Source organism: Brachionichthys hirsutus, chromosome 2 (assembly GCF_040956055.1).
Source record: "Brachionichthys hirsutus isolate HB-005 chromosome 2, CSIRO-AGI_Bhir_v1, whole genome shotgun sequence".
Classification (NCBI taxonomy): Eukaryota; Metazoa; Chordata; class Actinopteri; order Lophiiformes; family Brachionichthyidae; genus Brachionichthys; species Brachionichthys hirsutus.
The window spans coordinates 15,013,441-15,030,834 of NC_090898.1; the positions used below are offsets into that span (position 1 = coordinate 15,013,441).

The window sequence follows — 17,394 nt, forward strand, 5'->3', positions numbered from 1 at the left end:
GAAAGAAACGTAAAGAAGACAAGGGTCTGACATCATCATGGGCTGCAACGTGTGTGTGGTGAAACGCCCGGAGGAGCAGTACAGGATCATGGTCCAGGTGAGAAACCTCAAAGCCGATGAAAGTCGCGTCTGATCCCGTGAGAGCCGGGATGTGGACGAGGACAGTCGACAGATTCCAGCAACATTTAAAGCACATTTCTATGTTTGACGCAAAGAAAAGTGTAGAAATGAAAGAAAACAGAATGTTAGGAGACCAATAACAGAGCCCTGAGGAACTCCTCCGGTAAGAAGTGACTAAAAAGACATTATGATGGCGTTTTGCTTAACAGGGGCTTCCAGGCTCTTTCCCTTCAGTGCAAATCATGCACGATCTTTGTAGCCTCAGGAGCGTCGACAGAATCCAACAAATCCTAAACGTGTGTTTTGTGATCTTTTATAACGAAGCTGTTCACAGCAACATTTCTAACAACCTCAGCGATTGTATTTATTTATTGATGAATCCACAGAAGCGCCTGAATTAGCCATGAATCCGCTCCGTGAGGCATCAACAGATGGAGATGTTTCTGAGCAGCTTCACCTTTTCTCAGAAATGAGAGGCGTGAACGGGGACGTAGCCTCTCTGAGGTCCTCGGTGACGCATTCCTGAGGACCTGGTCCTCCTGTGTTGTCCTTCAGATGGACCACCGGGTCCTGTCCTCAGGAGCTGGTCCTCCTGTGTTGTCCTTCAGATGGAGGTGGACCACTGGGTCCAGTCCTGAGGACCTGGTCCTCCTGTGTTGTCCTTCAGATGGACCACCGGGTCCTGTCCTCAGGAGCTGGTCCTCCTGTGTTGTCCTTCAGATGGAGGTGGACCACTGGGTCCTGTCCTCAGGAGCTGGTCCTCCTGTGTTGTCCTTCAGATGGACCACCGGGTCCTGTCCTCAGGAGCTGGTCCTCCTGTCTTTCTGTTTTGGAGCCGACATCCTGGCTGTCAGGCGAACGCACCTCCTTTATCTGCATCCTCTGGGGGCCTTTCGCGCCTCCGGACCAATCCCCCCTCCCCATCATGAAAAACCATCACGCATCTTTTGCACAACCTCCACCTCTGGTTGACCCCCCCCCCCCCCCCCCCCCCAGCTTGACCTTTTATTACCTGCATGAAACACACCACTCTTCTTTTTTCGTTCTCATCTTTGTTTTCTTTCTCTCCCTCCTCCCTTCCTCACTCCCCTCTGGCACTCCCCCTCCCCCCCCACGCCTCCTCTGCCCACTCCCTCCATCTACATCTCCTCGTTTCCTCACTTTTCTATCAGATTTGTCTCAATGGGCTGCTGTTGCCGCGGTAACCGAGGTCATTAGGGTAGCTGGATTCATTCTGTCACACGCTGCATCCGGCGTTCCTGCTGTAACGAGCAGACGAACCCTCGGAAAACATTCTGGACTGCCCCTTACGGAACCGAGAGTTTACTTTGACATCAACAATGCGTTATTTTTCTGATCCATTGGACTCCTATCCTCCTCCCAAAGTCCAGACAATCGATGGAGAGGAGAAAAGGAGGCCGAAGCTGGAAGGTCTTCCTCATGGTTGAGCCTCCTCTTCACCCTTCCCCCCCCCTCTTTCTCCCAGCATCTCCTCATCTCATCCTTCATCCCCCGTCTGGATCGGCTCTCTCTCAGTCCTCGCCTTCTCCTTCTCCAGGTGTCCCTCTCCTGAGAGATCTCCGTTCTCCCTCGGCATGCTGGGAATGGGAATGGATTCCTCGTTCCGTCTTTTCCCACTGTGTTTGTGTGAAAGGGATAAATGCCGGAGGGACGTGTGCGTTGACGTGGAAGGACGACGTCTCCGCCCCTGATAGATGGGGCGGAAGCGTCTCCTGATGGAACCAGTAAATACTTAATGAATAGGGAGGAGAAAAATGGTGGAGCCCCCAGGAGGCGATGCTGATGGAGGCGCAGGAGAGATGGGACAATGAGAATAATCCATATGCTCGTGTCCCGCCCCGATCTCAACAGCGTCCCTCCACAACCCGGCAGACTGAAGGCCTGTCCTCGCCTGTCCTACATTTACCTTCTGTTCAGCAGAAGCAGACATTCGTGCTCCCCAGAGGAGGAATCCCCAAAGATTGAATACGTCAATCTTCTTGTTTTTATTTCGTCTGTCACTGCGGGATCTCCTCCGAACCAGGACACCCGTCCAAGCAGCCGCCTGCTTCTAATCATCGTAAATCGATAAAAGGACGTAATCGATAGGACCCGTGTCTTGTGATTTATCTCATCACAATGTTCGGTTCTCTCTCTCTCCCATCAGCAGAAAGGTTTGACAAACTCCCTGCGGCCGATGGACAGACACGGAAAGGTAGGACACCGGGACGTCTCCATCCCTCCATCGCTCATCCTTAATGAGGTCCAGTTGATGATGGACAGACTGTCCCCTCTTATTTAATCCTCTTTACCGCTCATCCACTCATTTGCTGTGCGTCACTCTCATCCCTCGTTCAGGTCAGAGGACGGAGGCCCGGAAGGCTTCCGCTGGACCGACCGCAAAACTCCCAAGAGTCTTTGCAGCGAACCGGATCGGTCCACAAGATGCAGAGGGGGACAGGTAAATCGTTCTCCTTTCTGCGTGTGTGTTCAAAAGGACAAGCAATAAGAACGATCTTACTGTCCGCTTCACCTGACCTCTGACCTCTCAGGCATTCTAGCGTGCGGCGGTAATGGGACCGGCGGAGGCTCTGTTGCCATGGTAGCGATCCCTGACTGCGTCGACAACGCCACGCAGACGGACATTAGCTTCCGGAATATGCTGACACTGGAAAAGATCCGAGGTCACCAGCACCGCCACGGCGGGGGAGGCGGGCCCTTCTCCCCTCCTCCACCCCTCCCTCACTTTCTGGGACCGTTTGGCGTGAACGAGTTGTATGCCATAACTTCCCTTTTTCAGTGTCAGAAAGACGTGCAAATGGAATTTTTCCCGGCGCGATGGGGACTGATTCTTCCTCCTCCCTCCCTCCCTCCAGCTGCGTGACGGAACACAACGACCCGGACGGATATTCAGACGTCCACGAGGTGGACCCGCAGGACGACCTGCAGTACGAGGTACGAGTACACAAAACGAGTACACAAACACACACCGTCCGCCTTGTTGTCAACCAGGTCAGACCACCAACCGGTCTTCCCTCCTCCTCTCCAGGAGGTGGCGCTGTACAAGCCCAGCCAGCAGGAGAAGCTGGGACTGACAGTCTGCTGCAGGACGAATGACGAGGACGATCTGGGGATTTACGTCGGAGAGGTGACGTCATCGTTCCCTCCTTTGACCCCTCACCTGTTGACCCCGCTGTGACTAGCGCACTCGTCTTTATTCAGGAGGAGATATTTTACTCGTCTTTAATGACTCCTTTTTTCACTCCTTCTTTCACTTCAGGTGAATCCGAATAGCATCGCGGCCAAAAACGGACGAATCAGAGAAGGGGACCGGATACTTCAGGTACACAACCACGAAACGACACTCGTAAATAATCCATTTCTTGACCTGCAGGTGAAACCTATATTGCAGAATATGAATTTAAGGTGGTATGGAAGAACACCGGGTCGCTGCTCTTTCAGGTTTCAGGTGTGAATAAATGATCCTCCGACCCGTCCAATAAAAACAGTCCGGGGGAAGAGGCAAAGTCACGACGTGAACAATAGAGGTTTAGCAGCACCTGGGATCACCATGGTTACCAGGCAGCCTATGAATAATGTCAGCAGCAGTTCCCATAAGAGCTGTCACCATGGAGATGAAGCTCATTCCCGTCACTACACACACACACACACACACACACACACACACACCTGTTCGGCAGGTAGCAACAATTCATACGTCTCATCGTCATGTTTGATTTAGGCTTTAAATCTCAATTGGTGGTTAATTAATTAAATCGATTGGTGTTGGTGCCGTATCAATAAACAGCCGATGCCGCTGCGTCTCTTTAGATCAACGGCGTGGACGTCCAGAGCAGAGACGAAGCGGTGGCCATCTTGACCAGAGAGGACAGCGTCAACTTGTCTCTGCTGCTCGCCAGGCCTGATGCGGAGGTGAGGTCACATGGCAACGGTTCACCTACTGTCCTCAATCGATTAGAGCTGTTGGTAGCCATGGTAACAAGGTTTAAAGGTTGACTCTGGTGACGCTTCCGTTAGCTTAGTGGATGGAGGTCTAACAAGATTAACCCAACGAAAGTCTGTCCGGTGGTCGACCAAAAACAAAGAAACACAAACCGGCGATGATACAAGAAAACAAACAAAAACAACAAAAACAAACAGGAACCAGATCAAAGTTCTAAAGAGACACTCACAGAGTCCACGACGGAGAGCGGCGAAGACCGACGGGCGACTCCTGATAGCCAGAGAGGAAACAGGTGAGAGAGGGGGGAGGAGCCAAGCCGTAAAAAGGGAAGTGGGAAGGAGGAAACAGGTGCGACAGGGGGGAGGAGCCAAGCAGTAAAAAGAGAAGTGGGAAGGAGGAAACAGGTGCGACAGGGGGGAGGAGCCAAGCAGTAAAAAGGGAAGTGGGAAGGAGGAAACAGGTGCGACAGGGGGGAGGAGCCAATCCGTTAAATGGCTAGGAGGAAAAAGGAAATGTAAACCAAAGAACGTGCTACGGTCTTGTGCACACTGACTATGTTACTACACACACACACACACACACACACACACACACACACACGCATGCACACACACACACACGCACACACACACACACACACACACACACACACGCTTCTTGGTGTGTTTTAATTGACGTATGAATTTACTGTCTTTCGGTTCTTTCTCTGTCAGCAGATGTGAACAAACACTCTGGGGCCTCATTTATCATGGTGTGTGTGTGTGTGTGCGTGTGTGCGTGCGGATAATTGAGCCATTGATCAATCAGTATTTTGAGAGCTCTGACGCTGCAGCCTGTAATGAGCGAATAGGAGGTGATGGAGCGGCGTGATGGGCGGAGCTACAAAGGACCATTACATTTAGAACTCCTGCTGTACAGATGTCGCGTTACTGGTGATGAAAATAGCGCCACCCTCAGGACAAGCTCTGGCAGTGCATACCCATAGAGTTCATGTTAGACTGCCCCCTACTGGAGGAGAAAGGAGCAACTCATCCAAATGAGATCTGCACTCATGTTTGTTTAAACTTTAAAGGATAAATTAATTCATGACCAAAATAACTTTTATCACACACACACACACACACACACACACACACACACACACATCATGTCATTTAATTCTCGGTCCCTCCAGAATGAAAACTCCGTCGATCCCGGGGACACAACGCTGCCTCTGCATGGAGGAGGATTCCATCCCAACCCCCGGCGCGCCTCCTGCTCCATCACCTCCTCTCGCCTCTCCGGCTACAGTCGCCTCCGTCAGGGCGGAGGAGGTGAAGACACGGAGGAGGAAGAGGATGAGGAGGACGGAGGGAGAGGAGAGAAGGAGGACCCGCCACCCCTGCCGCCGCTGCTCAGCCTGGCTCCTCTCCTGTTCCACAGCCAGGAGCTGGACAGCGGCGTGGGACGCACCGACGACAGCACCCGCTACGAGGAGTCGTCCGAACACGACCTGCTGGGCGACCAGAGCAGCGCCTCGAACGCCAACACCCCCGGGAGCACCAGGAAGGTCAGGCCGGGCCCCGGCCCCGGCCCCGGCCACACGACACCTCCCTTTCATCTGCAAGACGTTCAGCTCAGCTCCGAGTCCCTCCCGAGTCTGGACTGGGCGGCTGGGGGAGGGACAGGAAGATCAGCGTACAGCCCCCCCCACCAGCGCCACCACAAGGTGAATTGAAGTCTCGTGTATTCTAGATGTAATTTATGTATTTGTATTTCAGTTCCAGAACAAGCTTAGCTTGATAGTTAGCCGGTTATTGATGGTTATTGGATCTGGATCATTATTATTGACTAACTCCGATAAGTGAATTTAATCCCATAGACGCCCCGATCACAAGTTATTCCTGCTCAGAACCGCATTCGTGGAAATAATAATACTGGTTATTATTATTATTATTACATGCTGACCTTTGACCTGCAGCAGCACCACCACCATCAGCCCCCTCTGAGGATGATGATGATGCCCGGTCTGACAGAGGAAGAGTGCCAGCGGTACCGGGAGCTGCTGGGGATCAAGTGCCAGTACGAGCGATTTACGGAAAAGCACAAAGGAGCGGCAGCGATCAACGACGCCGACCGCCATGAAACGGAGGCAAACGACCAGGAGGCGGAGAACGGAGAGGACTGGGCCGCGCTTTCTTCTTCGTTGGTGGACGTGAACTGCAACGCCACGCTGAGCGAGCACGAGCTGGCGCTGATCGAGGAGGAGTTACGCCACCTGGAGTTCAAGTGCCGCAACATTCTCCGAGCGCAGAAGATGCAGCAGCTCCGAGAGCGCTGTCTGAAGGCCTGGATGATGGAGGAGACGGCTGATGCAGGTAACCATAGCAACAGGTTGATTGTTGATTACTGTGGAAATATATTGCTGATGACAAATATTTGAAAACAGGTCCGGATAACGACAACATCAGTGGCAACGATCCCGAAGAGCTGTCGGCCATCAACGAGCTCCCGGAGCGAGAACGGCCGGACGCCGGAGACGCCGGAGACGCCGCCGGAGGGAGCTGCCGGAGCGTGCCATTGGTCAATGCAGAGCAGATCCCGCCTCCGAACTCCTCGCCTCCTCCTCGGGGTCAAAGGCGGGACAGAGACGGAGAGAAACGCCACTCAAATCTCAGCTTCTCTTTCTCCCCTGGCTTTTACAGGAAGTATGAAATAGCCAATAGTAAATTGGGAAGTGGCTCAAGCTCCACCCCCTGTACACCTTCCAAGTTCAGGTGCTTTTTTTTTTTTTACTAATATTTCACATCTTGATGCTTTGAGCTGTGTGAAACTGACGTCTATTGCACTCATCAGGTCTCTGACCACAGAGGCGGGGCATTCTTCAAAAAGGGGCGTGCCTGATGGAGGGCGGAGCTCTAGAGCAGGTATGAAATGCACTTCACCTGCAACCTCTGCTAGGTGCATTTCTGATACCGCATCAATTTCCATTGGTTCTACAAAACTGGTCCCTGGTCTTCAGGTTGTCCCGGGTTGTAGAGGGACGCTTGTGATCGGGGCGGGACACGAACATATGGATTATTCTCATGGTCCCGCCTCTCCTGCGCCTCCATCAGCATCGCCTCCTGGGGGCGCCAACATTTTTCTCCTCCCTATTCATTAAATATTTACTGGAGAAAGGATCCAGACAGGGATGAAGAATGAGATGAGGAGAAGCTCCCATTACTCCACTTGTCACCGCAGGTGGAGCCACCAACTGGCCATGTGGTGGAAGTGCAGAGTCCAGTCCCCACTTGACCAGACGTTGCCGCAGCAAACCGCTGGGGCGCTACCAGAGCTGCGTGACGCTGCCCTCTGAAGGTCTGGTGGACCCGCTGGACGGAACCGGGGCCGAGGACGAGGAGAGGGGAAGGGGTGCCGGCAGCAGTGGTCCAGCCAGCCCCAGGAGTGTCAGCAGCGCCCCATGTGGCCTGGAGGACCATCATACAGGACCGTCACTAACCTCCTCCCCACCACCGATGGAGTGGAAGGTAAAGGTGCGATCATGATGATGATATTCATGCTGATGAACGATTTAATGGCTTCAAAGGAGACATTTGTCCGGCCTTGACCTCTGTTTGACCAGGTCAAGGTCCGGAGCGATGGAACTCGCTACGTCGCTAAGCGGCCAGTCAGGGATCGTCTCCTGAAAGCCAGAGCGTTGAAGATCAGGGAGGAGCGCAGCGGCACGACAACCGACGACGACGCCGCCAGCGAGATGAAGCAGGTAGAGTCGGAGAACCGACCTGTGACCTCCAGAAATCTGAGGTCACCGTTTTTAGTCTTTGATCAACGCCCTATGAAACTTCACAGGGTCGATACTGGAGCAAAGAGGAGAGGAAGCAGCAGCTGCTGCGGGCGAGAGAATACAGACGGAGACGAGAGTTGATGATGCAGAGCCGCCTGGACTACCTCAGGGGAGACGGGTCGGGGCAAATCCAGCCGTCTTTTCACCAATTATTATCACCCGCGAAAAAACGGCTATCAATTTGTAATGAATATAGACAAACCCAATCTCATTACGACTTTGCTGAGACTAAAACAGTTTAAATGTTTTCTTTTCAGGGACGCTTTATTGTCCACGGGGGCCACCGACAGCCCAGAGTCATCGCAGACCTCCCAGCTTCATCCTGATCAGGACCCCCCCCCAAAAAACAACCCGATTCTGAGCCAGAAGAAGATCACAAAGAAGAGGAATCGCCGTATCCTTGACAACTGGGTCACCATCCAGGAGCTGCTGGCTCGCGGCTCGAGGTCGCCCGACGGAAAGAGAATATACAACCATCTGCTGTCTGTGACCACGGTGTGATGTCAGAGCGGGGACGAGGGAGAAGAGGAGGAACACGAACCGGGAAGGGAAAGGAAACCTGGAACGGCATCCTTTCAAACTAAATAAACTAAAAAAAACAAACTTCAAAGGAACAGTTTTGAATGCAAACTGCCTCACCTTTTTACTTTGATCTCGTCACCCAATGCTGCGATGTTGAAGCTAAAGATACCCGAAGTGGGTTGATCATGTTTTAAACGCGCCGTCTGAGGGGTCAAAGGTCACACACGTTCACCGGTTAGTCCTTGCTACACAGATTGAGCAATGCTCTCAGTCTTTGGATGATATTATGGTCTGTAAAATATTCAGAATCCTCATACTAAACGGAGATGAGTTGACGGAGTGAAAACACAACTTGAGACAGGAAACAAAATGGCTCTTTATTTTTTATTTTCAGACTATTGAAGCCAATTTTTCCAGATATTTTACTGGGGACACGTCAGCAGCACGACACGGAACCACACGGAGAAACTCACGTCATAGATATTCACGACAAATCATCAAAATAAATAAACACTAAATAAATTCACATTGAGCGTATTTCAGTGCACAGCAGATGAAAAATAAATAGTTCCCGTTAATTATGTTCCAAACGTGCATATTATTCACAAACTAGAAACATTTAATGCCGAGTAATCCTGGTCCTTTAATATTTATCATCCACACAGTAAACATGATCCCTTCATTCAAACACAAACACAGCGTAAACACACACATGCTCAGTTAGCTTCTCCAACAAACAAGTTTCAGGATTTATTTCCGCCCTTTTTCTGACATCACACTAACTGCTCCGCATGGATGGGATGAAGAGAGGAAGAGGAGGAGGAACCTGGATGCCGACTGCGCGCTACTCGGTTTGGGGCACGGCGATGGCCGGGCCCTTGGGGTCGTCGAAGCGGTCCATGGTGTGGAGCTGCATGATCATGTGGAGGCCGTAGGTGAGGACCAGGACCAGGAGGAGGCTGGTCAGGAGACCCATCCAGATACCGGGAGAGAAGAACGCCGCGCAGTCGCTGGCGTACGAGAACGTCCTGCCGGTCACGTTGAAGCCTTGGATCTGAAAGGGGACCCCCGAGTTCAATCGCTAACGCTAGCTTAGCACGTCTCATAAATGTCCATTTATACACAGAAGCCAATCAGATCTTACCTGAAAGTCTCTGAAGGACACCCTCCACTGATTGGCCGGATCTCCAGGCGAACGCGGGACCAGCAGGGGCGCGTTGAAGCTGGCGACGGAAGCGCAGCTGTACGAGAACTCGGCCGGGGCGTAGACGTTTCGGCTGCCGTTAAAGGTGGCTCTGGTCCCGTCGTACTCCAGCTCCACGGCGTCCAGCGTGAACCAGCGGCGGGCCGACACCTTGTAGTGGCGCTGGCTCAAAGCGAAGCTGGAAGCGGGCCGACGATCGGAGAGGTCAGCGCCATTCCGGATTACTTACGGAACAGGAACTCGGGAGTTCGGACTCACGTCAGTTTGAAGCTGCTGTGGCCGAGGACTTTCTCGTAATTGAGAACCAACCTGCGAAGAAAAAAACGGTGACGCAACGCTACAATCCGTCCACACGGAGCTACATAGACTTAACAGCACGAAGACATATTCTGTAAATAATGGTCTCGTTCTAACGTCCAACGTTTTACGCTAACTGTGAGAAGATTCTTTTCTAAACAGAGAATCCGCTCTGAGGCCGTACGCACTTCGATTTGGACTTGTCGCAGCTCGAGCCGTGGAGCCTCGGGCTGACGTCCTTCCCGAAGGTCGCCGGGGTCAGGTCGTGGGTTTCCCACCGACCCCTCCGCAGGATGCCTACGGTCAGGTTCCGCGCCCACAGCAGGATGCAGGTGTCCTCGCCCTCCTGTGCAGGGAGGGAGGGAGGGGGGGGGGGAATCAAGGCCACATCTTATTGTTCGTTTTTGGTTTTCAAACAGCGTTACGGAACGAATTATTCCACCTTGAACTCCACGGGGCCGTAGAGCCCCGCCTTCCCCTTGATCTGCCGCTGCCTCTCCCTCTCTCTGTAACGTCCGGACTGCAGGAGGGAGCGCCCCCCCCCCAGGCCTGCTTCCACGGCGAGCGACGCAGCCTCCTGGGGAGAGACGGGGGGGAGGGAACCTGAATGAAAGCCCCCCCGCCGCCGCCCCTCATGGAGCTCAAACAGACAGCGACTCACCCTGGAGGGCCGCAGGGCCGTGTACACGGCCGTGTACGGGACAGACTGGGCCTTCAGGGTGCTCAGCACCTGGCCAATCGCCTCGTCTGAAACGCATCAGCATCCGTTGCCATGGCGGCAAATAAGCACGAGCAAAAGGCAGCAGAGGGGGTCGGACTCACCGTTGCCGCTGAGGACATCTTTAGCAGACATCAGATCGGCGCTGCAGCGAGGCAGAGGGGGAAACAAACCGTGTTAAATCATAATGACCCCGCCCCTGCCCCGCCCCCCCCCGCCCCGCCCCCACGATCTCATTCTGTTCCACCCCATCTTTGTGTCCCGGAGACGTACACGACGCCGTACGGCAGCCTGAACACCAGCAGGGCGGGCGAGGAGGCGTTGAGTCTCAGCTGGCTCAGAGTCTCGCCGTCCAGGTACAGAGGAGAGGTCTCTAATTGGTCCTGCAGCTGGCCAATCACGGCGTTCGAGGCCGTCCGGGACACAGCGGGCAACACCAGAGAGGAGGACGAGGACATCAGAGCGCCCTGTGAGGGACAAATGTCTGTTCAAATCAGGGGTCTATTGGGAGCTAGCAGCATGCTAGCGCAAGATTAGCACTCTGCTACGTCACATGACTGGGCGGGGCTAAAGAAAACATGGAAACATGCTCCGGTAAACAAGCAAACAAACAGCTTCTCACCTCGAGGTTGGGGAAGACGCTGTCCTGTTTGTTTCCAAAGGCTCCTCCGTACAAGGTGAAGTCCTCCACGCTCATCTGGGGGGGGGGACGGGGGGACAGGGGGGGGACAGGGGGACAGACGCTTTGATCACAGCGCTGTGGAGACACGTCCCGCTGTGTAAAACGCTGAGACGCGGACCTTGTCCTGAAGGAACAGCAGAACGTTCCGTGGGCCGGCGTCCAGAGCTTCCTCCAGGTGGGAGGCCAGCTGCTGCTCCTCCACGATGTGGCCCAGCGCAGGAGGAGACAGCCGCGGGAGGGAGGTGCTGAAACACAGAGGGAGGTGCTGAAGAACAGAGGGAGGTGCTGAAGAACAGAGGGAGGTGCTGAAGAACAGAGGGAGGTGCTGAAACACAGAGGGAGGTGCTGAAACACAGAGGGAGGTGCTGAAACACAGAGGGAGGTGCTGAAACACAGAGGGAGGTGCTGAGAAACAGAGGGAGGTGCTGAAACACAGAGGGAGGTGCTGAAACACAGAGGGAGGTGCTGAGAAACAGAGGGAGGTGCTGAAACACAGAGGGAGGTGCTGAGACACAGAGGGAGGTGCTGAAACACAGAGGGAGGTGCTGAAACACAGAGGGAGGTGCTGAGAAACAGAGGGAGGTGCTGAAACAGAGGGAGGTGCTGAAGAACAGAGGGAGGTGCTGAAACACAGAGGGAGGTGCTGAAGAACAGAGGGAGGTGCTGAAACACAGAGGGAGGTGCTGAAACACAATGATTCTCCTGCTGTGCAATGATTCTGTAGGATTGTTCAATCCTACAGAAAGCGTGTGGATGACGTCATCACTATTTGACCCCCAAAATGAGCAGTTCTTACAAAATAAAAAAATAAATAAAATAAATAAATACAATCACAACTTTAATTCTTTCAGCAAACAGCCTCAAATATGCCACTTTTTCCGTCATATATATATTTTTTAGAGGATAACCACGGATGCTAGCTTAGCAACGGAACAGACGCTAGCGACCAGCTAGCTCGGTGCTAGCGGTGGATGAGAGCGCCTGATTCCGTTATTCCAGATGGAATAAACTCCGTCACTCACCCTTCGCTCGTCCAGAGGATCAGCGGCACCTGCTCGTCGCAATGTCCGGACCTTAATGCGCCCAGTAAGCCGAGAAAAACGGCCAAAGACGCCGAGATGTGGCCGAAACGCAGCAGCCCCGTCGTCGCCATCTTTAGGATTCTCTGACAGCCGGTGACGTCAGGACAGTCACGTGACTGTGGATCTTGTTTTGGGTTTTTTTTAACAGCATTTTCAAGGACTTTTTCTCACACACATATTTGTCTAAAGTTCACAAGCTGTCAATACCGAAATTAAATAATATAAAAGTAGACAGTAACATATAATTTAATATTGTTAGACGTATTAAAACGACATTACTGGCAGTGAAATAGACGCGAACACACCGGTAATGTTGAATGTTAACTTTGATTGAATCACATTAAGGTTATTTTTGATTCCTCCTCCACTTTGCTTCGCTCGTGCGGAAGACATTAACCGTAAAAAAAAAAAAAAAAAAAGGAGGAACAACAAAAGAAAAGGTGGATGAATCCACATTTCTCAATATTTTTGACCCCATGTTCACCTTCTTATTATTATTATTCATCACCAGGTGACCAGTTCAATGAAAAACAACCCAGTTATACTCTGGAAAAGTCAGATCCTTTATTGATTGATTGATTAAAGAGTGGAGATAAGTAAGGCCATACATTTATAAAATAATCACTCAGATCACAGCCTTTTTCTCTTTTATAAAAGCTGTTGAACTGTAATAAAATAAGTTACGTGCATTTGTACTGAGCCAGAACACCGAGGTGGAATGGATCTATAGAAACATGGTACAGTTCATCTGGAAAAGCAAAAGTGCAGTTTTGGGAAACAGATTCCAATGGAGGGGGGCGGGGCACACGGTGACGGCACAAAGCAAAACACATGATAAACAGTACAAAGTTCACCTTGCGCATAAAACAGATATAGATTAACAATTACAAATTATTTCACAGCTTGTACAAAGCTATCCTAAACCTGAGGTAGGAGGTGGACATGGTGTTTACAAAATGAGAACATTATTTCATTCAAAATCAATCTCAAGAGTGACAAAAACACAAACACACACTCCTGCATGTAGTAGCATATTTAATGCTATTTTCCAAATTGGCTGAACAATTGAAATAGAATTTTCTTCACTTTTTTTTCACACAATTGTGAAGAATAGTTTTAAAACCATTCACTGATGATCCAGATCCCCATCAGTACCTAAAGAACTTGTCCTGGGCCCGTCAGAACATCATGGCCGTTAAGATGGTTTAACATGCGTCTGTTAAAACCAGCTGAGATTGCATTTCAATGTGCGCTATGGAGATGAAGATCAGAAACAAGCAAAGGCTTCAAAGATGTAAAGATTAGCCGCACCTCCTCCCTCCTCCACACCGAGAACAAACTTTCCTCCATTGGCAACTCGATACGGGAATAATTAGAACAACTGGTCACAAAGTAGTTAAAGCAACGTAACGACTGATTAATCGGTTTTCTAGATTGATCATTATGGGATTAGATTAGCAGATCTAGATCAATCCCAGTTATCTTTTCCACATTAAGTTTGTCCTTTCTGGGTCGCCGTAGAAGGAAAAACTTACTGCGTGTCCGAACACAAATAAAATCAGAACAGTTAATATTTTGTTGTATCAATCCAACTGTGACCCTGAAATTCCCAAAGCAGGTGAAAAACGTTGCTAAGAGCGTTCAATAACCTCTCGGTGCGGAGCGGTCCAAAGAGTTCCGTGTGTGGCTGGACTTCCGGCCGCGACCCTCCTTTTGTTTCAAAGTTCATTGGCCCGGTTCGGTGGCTCGGACTCAGGACCCAGTCTGCTGGTGGAGGACCTCCGCCTGGGACTTCAGGCTCCAGAACTCTGCCTGGATGAAGTCTGTCAGAGTCTTCCTCATTTCCAGCTGAAACACAAGTCAGACGCACCGTGTCAATTTAAGAACCAGTCTGGGCTTCGGCTGCTTGTAGCCCAAAGCTATAGGTGTCCATTTTAGCTGGTTGTCCTGGCAACCATTCGATGGAATGAGTTGGCTTTTCCATCCACCGTACTCAGTGTGGATGAGGAAATTCCACTCATCTTCAGGGGCCACTTTCCCTTTACTTTGTGAATTGGTGCACTTTCCCAGTATTTTGTTGCAGCTGAAACACTTTTTGTAAAATGTGTTTGCTGGCTTTTAACCTAAAATGTGCATTTAATTTTTTTTAAATCTCGGGAACACATCAAGACCACTGAAGTTCCTCTCTATCACGCATTCTGTCCTCACCTGACTCTTGTCCTCAGCTCGCAGGGACTCCACGAGGTCTTTCAAACTAAACGGTTTTCCCACCAGGACTGTGATCCTCTGGAAGGAAGTCAGCAGTTAACACCAGGCACAACAAATAAAACGGGGAAATATTGGGGGGGGGGGGGGGGGTGTCACATTCCTACCTTTCCAATTCGAGGAAAGTAGGGCGGCATATTTGGCAGGACGTCGCTCAAACCTGAGACACAAGCATTGAAGGACGGTTGCTAAAAACTGGGACTGCCGCTCGTCTCTGACCTGACGACCATCATGTGAGATCGGGCGACTCGGATGACTCACCCACGTGCCAGAGGGGCAGGATGGTCGGATTAAGGGAGCACTCGGATATCAGCCGACCCACACCTGAAACAAAAAACCAGCCGACACCAAACCGAATCCTTCCCGCGCCAACATGGAGGGATTCTGCCACCTCACAAATCTCACGTCGATTCTCACTCACCCCATTTTAACCGGATAAATTCATTGGTCATGTTGACTTTGCCTGTTGAATGGGGGGGGGGGGGGTGATTATTTCCATGATAATTAAACAGCAGAACGTAATGAATAAGAGGTGAACAAACCTTCTGGGAAGATGTGGACCCATTCTCCTCTGTTCAGCTTCTCCAGGATGAAATCCATGCCTCTCTGGTAAACACCGTCGCCTGCAGAAAGCACAGCATGTAAGTCACCCTGGACGAGTCGCCAGGGTGCACTTTGTCACCAAAGATGAAATAAACACGGCAACATTGTTTAGCGTCCTTCTTATGGAAGACATTTCCAGTTTGAGTTAGCTGCTAACCGCTACTCGCTAATTCTAAACGTCCACCGGCTCCTTTCAGGCAGACTTTGATTTGCGGCCAGATCAGAGGTGCCCCGGCAGTGCCCCCCCCCCCCCCCCCCCTCCCCCGCCCCCCCGAACAGGCTGGTGGGTGAGACCCACCTCTACAGACGGGGACGCACTTTCCACGGCTGAAGAATCTCGAGTGCAGCTCTCTGGTGAAACAGATGTCAGATGCTGCTGGAGTCCTACACAAACACGAGCAGAAAGGCAACACACACACACTCAGACCACCACAACACAACAACAACGCACCGACGCCATCGATCAGGACGGGAACTCACCACCGGATCTTGTTGGAGTTCCACAAATGTCTAAGCTTTAGGACTCCTGTCACGAAACAGGCGTGATTCGTTCGCTCGTTTCACTCTCAACGAGCGGTTTCCAGATCCGGTCCTTACCCCAAATGTGCGGGTCATCCATACACGACTGATGATTGGACAGAGTGATGAGGGGCGTGTCTGAGGGCCTCCGGTCAATCAGGTCGATCAAAACCGCTTGATTGTGGACCGTCAAGTAGTTCATGTACTCTGAAGACGGGAGAGTGAATCCGCAGAAGAAGAAAAGGATCTTTCACGTTATGATCATCTGATTTCCTCTAAAGACATCGCACGACTTTTTCCATGTGGCTTTAGATAAATGTCCTGATATCAGAGAGAGAGAGGAACCCGACTTACTGGTCCAGAAATAGGAATAGGAGGCCACCATGCCCATGACCAGCGAGCTGGAGACCCTCCATGCCAAAGGGGGGCACTGTGGGAATGGCCATCTGACCTCCAGGGGCATTGCACCTACATCCACGCACACAGTTTGACCTGGCAGCAAGTCGGGACACATTTTGTTATATTTTTGTAGCGATGACTACATGTGGGGGGGGGGGGGGACGGGACTCATTTCCACCGCTTGAATCCGGGATCTCGTCCTCTCAGATACGACCAAAAGGCGAGAGTCGGAGCGTAGATTGATCGGTGAATCTTCACCACGACAGACCGATACGACCGATCCGTCCGTCCGTCTGTCCGTCTGTCTCACGCTCCAGCCTTCCCTCAGTCACGAACAGGAACCCAAGAACTCCTCCCTGGAGTCAGTACCTGGAGAGGTTCTGGATGTTCTCCTTAAACTGGCATCAGACCGGATTTTTAAATCAATGTTCTGATCAATCTGATTGATCCACATCAGATTGGATCTGACGAAACTGAAATCAATCAACTCAAGAAGCCTAATAATCTTGTGGAGGATCCATTCGGATCATTGGGTTCCAGTTTTAATTAACGTGTTTTCGGAGCTTTCTAATAAAAAGGAGCGTTTTCAAACCAATCGCCCGACTTTTTTTTCTGTTCAGACCAACACCAGATTCAAAATATGGACGCACAACGGCGAGCTAACATTAGCCGGCTAAACAATAACACGTCGTAGTTTACCGACAGGCCGTCAAACACCGTAACACAATCTGTTCATAAAGCTGTAAAGAAAGGGGAAGCCGGTGAGCTCACAGAGAAGCTACACTTACACAACCGTTCGATAGTTATCCGTCTATTTATTCACGTTTCTGACATTTCAGAAAAGGTACTTATCGCTCCACGATAAATCTACAAATATATATAATATCTAATGTATTTAAATATTCTACTAAACTTACAGAAACCGAAAGCATCATAAGACCAAATATTTACCTTGACTTTCTCCCCGCTTGACGACCCCGGAAATGAATGACACGCACTGGATTGTGGGTGATGTATTTTGTTTGTCGCGGCACCCCCCTCCCTTGTGGGTCAATATATAACAATTTTAAAGACTTTCTGCTCGTCGCTATTTCCTATTGTGTATTCTTTGTTATGGCTCCAATAATTATTAAGATATTTTAGATGACGTCAAAAACCTGCTTCCGCATTGAGAAAGGCGGAATTGTGGGTAA

The 17,394-nt window shown here is 51.0% G+C and overlaps 3 protein-coding genes across 3 annotated transcripts; 1 reads left to right on the top strand and 2 right to left on the bottom strand.

The window, feature by feature from the left end:
* The first annotated feature begins 37 nt into the window (after positions 1-37).
* LOC137898740 (PDZ domain-containing protein 4-like) lies at positions 38-8,411 on the top strand. The gene is made up of 16 exons (XM_068742789.1): positions 38-97; positions 2,288-2,335; positions 2,479-2,581; positions 2,673-2,895; positions 2,997-3,075; positions 3,170-3,268; positions 3,401-3,463; positions 3,952-4,053; positions 5,259-5,792; positions 6,048-6,441; positions 6,513-6,840; positions 6,920-6,990; positions 7,307-7,593; positions 7,689-7,829; positions 7,916-8,028; positions 8,168-8,411. Exons 1-16 carry the CDS (start codon positions 38-40, stop codon positions 8,409-8,411), a joined length of 2,889 nt encoding a protein of 962 aa, XP_068598890.1.
* Positions 8,412-8,808: 397 nt separating this feature from the next.
* atp6ap1a (ATPase H+ transporting accessory protein 1a) lies at positions 8,809-12,486 on the bottom strand. The gene is made up of 11 exons (XM_068746979.1): positions 12,356-12,486; positions 11,452-11,578; positions 11,274-11,348; positions 10,925-11,118; positions 10,756-10,796; positions 10,595-10,680; positions 10,376-10,510; positions 10,122-10,279; positions 9,895-9,945; positions 9,577-9,814; positions 8,809-9,486 (listed from the first exon to the last, which is right to left on the bottom strand). Exons 1-11 carry the CDS (start codon positions 12,484-12,486, stop codon positions 9,277-9,279), a joined length of 1,446 nt encoding a protein of 481 aa, XP_068603080.1. The 3' UTR covers positions 8,809-9,276.
* A 474-nt stretch (positions 12,487-12,960) lies between these two features.
* tafazzin (tafazzin, phospholipid-lysophospholipid transacylase) lies at positions 12,961-17,166 on the bottom strand. Its single transcript, XM_068747363.1, has 11 exons — positions 17,153-17,166; positions 16,157-16,294; positions 15,881-16,009; positions 15,764-15,809; positions 15,582-15,667; positions 15,223-15,303; positions 15,102-15,143; positions 14,942-15,004; positions 14,788-14,840; positions 14,624-14,701; positions 12,961-14,263 (listed from the first exon to the last, which is right to left on the bottom strand). The coding sequence occupies exons 2-11, from the start codon at positions 16,263-16,265 to the stop codon at positions 14,168-14,170; spliced, it is 783 nt and encodes a 260-aa protein (XP_068603464.1). The 5' UTR covers positions 16,266-16,294; positions 17,153-17,166; the 3' UTR covers positions 12,961-14,167.
* Between the last annotated feature and the right edge of the window lie 228 nt (positions 17,167-17,394).